We start from the raw sequence: 4,590 nt of genomic DNA on the forward strand, positions 1-4,590 counted from the left end.
TACCTCGGGAGCCTTTTCAAGCACAAAAAACCCAAGAGGCAGGGGCTGCACATTCCTCACCAGCACCACCCACAAACTTCCCTGCAAATCCAAAACTGCCTGGAAACCCAGGGATCCTCCACCTTCCAGAGCTTGGTGATGATCTGGCTTTACAAGGCTGAACATGTGAAAATTGAGAGGACAGGACAAGGAGAGAGAGAGGAGTGGCTCTGAGTCTCTCTACTCAGTAAAGCAGCCCAGTCTGGTTTTGGCCCCTTGCAGTTCATTCCTCACAGCTCCTTGGGTGAATGGATTTGTTTTGTTCCTATTCAGAATAATCCTCAGATCTTCTATCAAAAAAATTCAATCAAGCAGGAGTACGCTGGTTCAGTTTTCCCCTGGAAAATTTTCAGAGTAATTAGGAAGCAGAAAGAATACATATGGCCAGCCATATAGCTGGAATAATAATCAAGAACAGCAGGGGGGTGGGGAAAGAAAGAGTCAGACAGAGCTGCCTGTGAGACAGCCCGAGCTGTTTGGAAACTCTGTGCCCAAACAGCATCTGGTCAATTATAAGAAATGCATCAAATGAAATTCAAACTCATTCAGAAATGAATTAAGATGAGATGAAAAGGGAAACATTTGCAAAGTATCTAATTGGAATGAATAATTCAGTCCTACCTTACTTCTTCTGAATACTGTACAAATATTTACTCACTTCCCAGGCACAGGAGTGTGGTGATGCCCTCCTCACTGCTGCCACCACGGAGGGGCATTTTGGGGTTGTTCTCACAGCCTGGTGAGAATAAAGCAAAGTCCCTCAGAGTTACCAGTTTGCACAGCATTTATACATATACAGCATGCAACAGCAGGGGAAGTTGCCTTGTGGTACTATGCAGGAAAAAACCAAAAACAACGTCCTGTGGTAATGACGAGGCTGGAGGGTCTCACTGGGAGTGTGTCCTCTGTGTCCCCAGGCTGGGATCACTGCCTGAGCCCAAGCATCCCTCCTGCTTGCTTTGGAAAGCCCCTCCCCAAGAAACCCCACAGATGTTCATCACCTGCAAAACTCATTAGATTTAATGGGTGGCTTTTGGGTACCAAACAGGGTAACCAAGGCCAAGAAAGAAGGAAAAGCCTGGACAGAGATTCTCTTTAAAGAGATTGTGATTCATGCAACATAGGTGCTCCTGTTTCTCCTCCCCTCCCTTGCAGTGTGTTGTTATTCAGGATGGTGCTTCTGCTTGTACTTGAACTCCTGCAAAAACAGTTTAATGTCAAACATAAACTTAAGCATCATCCTGAACCAGTGCTGTGCTTGCTCAGCACAGGGAAGCAAGACAGCCCATTATCAAAGAGTCGTTAAAGAGCAAAGACACCCTGCAAGAGAGTGTTTAGTTTTAATATTTCCTCTACTGCCTGTTTCCCTGTCCCTCCAGGGTCGAGCACAGAAGCACACCTCCTGCACTGGAAGCTCATTAGCCTTATTTCATCTCTTGAAGGGCTGGATACAGATTCTGACATTTTCCGTGGAAAAGCAGAACTTCAGCACCAACCTTGAGATTAATTGTTGACATTTCTCTCCCTTTGCCCCTTTGATGCGTGAGGGAAAAAAATAAACATATATGAAGATTTAAAGGGAGGTGAGTGGGAGAAGAGCAGCCCAGGGAGAGAGCAGCCTGGTGCTGCAGAGCAGAGGCCACCACACTCCCCTGGAACACAAACTGTCTGCTGATTGCTCCTAATGAGAGAGCAACAGCAGTGGTGAGCCAGGTCAGCCTCACAGAGCCTGCCTGGATGTGGGAGGTGTCAGAGAAATCATTTATCTCTCATTTCCCACTCTTCCCTCCAGCACAGAGACGTCCCTCACACCCCACACTGGCGCTGCATGTGTGGAGCCAGCACAGACAAGTGCTGCCTTATGCTGCTTGTTTCTTGCCTCTTGCTGCTTTTCCATAGGGCAAAAGGCAGAACCAGAGCTCCTTAGGCTGTTTTTGATGCCTGCAGCAGCCTGGATGAGAGTTCGTGTGGTTTGGTAACAATAGGCAAAAGCAAATTGCAGTTCAGAACCAACTAAACTGGGCTCATCGCTTCAGTGCACTGTGCTGGGGCAAGCAAAGGCAGGAGAAATTAAGGAGCAAATGTAGCTTGAAAGTCTGGCCCTGCTGAAATTGGTACCAAACAACCAAGCTTCATGAGGTGCAGGATTTCCATGGGAATAATGTCCATCTTCTGCCCCATGGCAGTTCCAGGGCTCAGAACCCTGCCTCAGAAGGCTGGGATGGGGCAGGGCTGGCTCAGCCCTGAGCCCAAGTGCTAAGGCAGGTTTCATCACAGCTTTAAAGTCCTGTCTTGGCGCAATGAATGAATGCCTGAAACCAGATTATCAAAATTTTATCCATTTTGGATCTTCTTCTGAAGTAGCAGAAAGATAAAATGTATTGCTTCATTGCAGGCCCATAATTAAGATTTTTTCTGGTTGCACATCCTGCTGGTTTTCAGCCAGTAGAGCAGTGTCAGAGCCTCTCATTGCCTCTAACCATGACTGTCAGGCACTTCTTTCAGCATTGGAGCTGAACCTTCCCCTGGAAACAGCAGATGTTTGCCAAATGTGTCCTCCCAGAGCATCCCCAAGCTGCCCATGGGTTGCTGCCTTGTGGCACTGACAGCATGAAAGTCAAATGGTGCCTTCAAACACAGAGTCACTCCCAGGCAGAACCTGCCTCGTGCAGTGGAATAGCACCAGGTGTGATCTTTCCCTGATAAAACACTGGATAAGGATTTAATCTTCCCAAGAACAGGAAAATTCAAAAAGTTGCTAGAGGGAGTAAGAATCTAAATCTTTTAATGAGGAAAAAAAAATTATCATTACTGCTACCGTAGCAGACAGGAAGACATTGCCAGACTGTAAATCTGTTGTGGTGGTTATTGCCATTTAATATTGAGTCAATATAAGTAATGTCTTGGAGCCTTTCCACATAAACTGATAAAAGAGCCAGGACATGGGCTGCTCTCCAAGTAGCAAATAGTTTGAACTTGAGATTTCTGCAATATTTTTTCTCACTCTATGTTGAGGAGGGAAGGGTAGACTTAAAGGCTAAGGCATTTGCTGGAGAACTGGATTGAAATCTTGGCTCTAGCTTTGGCTTCCTATGTGACCTTGGGCAAGTCAATCCCTCTGAACTGCTGTACAAGGGAGATCCCCCTTCTGCCACCCTGGGTGATTTATTAAGGGTATTTCAGATACAAGCTGGCTCTAATTATAGTTAGCAGTATCTCAGTTTGGATCCAAGATCTGGTGCGCTCTTGGATTTGGAACAGAGGAGACACCTGTGAAAACCTATATATTCCATAAAATTCAGTTCACAAGAATCTTGTAACAGAGACCTTAAATCTTTGAGCAATTCAGAAAAATGTGCTAGTGAATGTGGTGGTGATGTAGCCTGTGGGGTGATGCTGGAGTGCTGCACTCAGCCCCAGCCACCTCCTGCAGCTCAGGCTGAGCAGTACCAGGGACATGATGGGACTAAGATCTGTCTTTGTTGCCTTGAGAAATCTTTGCACTTTCCCTTGTTCAACATGTACACGAGCTCAGCTCAGCAAAGATGTCTAATGGGGTAAACTTGGCACTGCACTCAGATAAAACTGCCCCAAAGGGAAAACAGCCTAAATCTTTCTGGTTTGAAAAGGCCTCAGTCAAAGGTTTTTGTCAAGATATTGAATTGATGTAGCAGTTTAACAGTTATTTAATATTTATATATTCATGTCTAGCATCCAAATAGGTCAGGAACCTATTGTGCTCCACAAGGCACAGGCACATCCACAGGCACCAAGCCCCAGCCTGTTTCAAAGGCATCACTGGCACCTCCAGACTGTTGTTGCATCCCCAGGACTTGCCCAGTGGGAAAAATGGGGGTTGAAGGTGCTGCTTAACACAATGAAAACCCTTTGTGGTTTCGTTGAGGCATTCAGATTATTGAGTTTTCTCTGTAATTCTGTTTTTGAAAGCTTATTTCAGGCAAGGAAGTCTTCTGAATTGGTGGCTTTTCACTCCTGTCTCAGTGTGAGCGAATTCTGTGTTTTAATCATGACCCAGCCATGTTGTACTCAGGGCTCTAGTCTGGCACTGCTCCAGGAACTGTTTGCATTTCTCCTTTCCCTTCCTTCTGCCTCTCTGTGCCCCCAAACCTGTGCTCAGGTTGTTTACACGCTCTTGTACATGACTGCGTGCAGACATCCCTGTATTTTTACACAACAAATATATTTATAGGATATAAATACAAATAGGATGGTGCTGGGCTCTGACTCTAGTTTGATGTTGTTGTGCCTGCACATTAATTTAGCAGCCCAGACCTTTGTGGCCCTTCAATCAGTGGAGGTAGAATATGCCCAAAGGGAGCTGTGAGCATGCAAAACCCTGGCAGAGGGGAAAGGGAAAAAGAAGGATGACAAACCATCTCTGGGCATGGCTCCTCCTTGATAGCAGCACAGCAGATGGCAGAGGGTTACTAGACAGCAGTTTCTTGAGGCTTAGCATAAGCCAAGAAACAATAAAAGAAAAGGGAAAAAAAATAAGAGAGAAAAAGGAATTTACACAGATTGTCGTGTCAC

General features: G+C 45.8%; 1 protein-coding gene across 1 annotated transcript in view; it reads right to left on the reverse strand.

Annotated features, from left to right (window-relative positions):
• Positions 1 to 288: 288 nt before the first annotated feature.
• LOC102045014 (5-formyltetrahydrofolate cyclo-ligase) overlaps positions 289 to 4,590 on the reverse strand; it is a 77,025-nt gene continuing 72,723 nt past the window's right edge. The window contains exons 2-3 of the mRNA XM_031055935.1: positions 698 to 775; positions 289 to 377 (exon numbers count right to left, since the gene is read on the reverse strand). Of these exons, the coding sequence (XP_030911795.1) occupies positions 367 to 377; positions 698 to 775 (89 nt within the window). The 3' untranslated portion in view covers positions 289 to 366. The remainder of the gene's footprint in view (positions 378 to 697; positions 776 to 4,590) is intronic.

This window comes from Geospiza fortis, unplaced genomic scaffold, assembly GCF_000277835.1.
Source record: "Geospiza fortis unplaced genomic scaffold, GeoFor_1.0 scaffold171, whole genome shotgun sequence".
NCBI classification, from domain to species: domain Eukaryota; kingdom Metazoa; phylum Chordata; class Aves; order Passeriformes; family Thraupidae; genus Geospiza; species Geospiza fortis.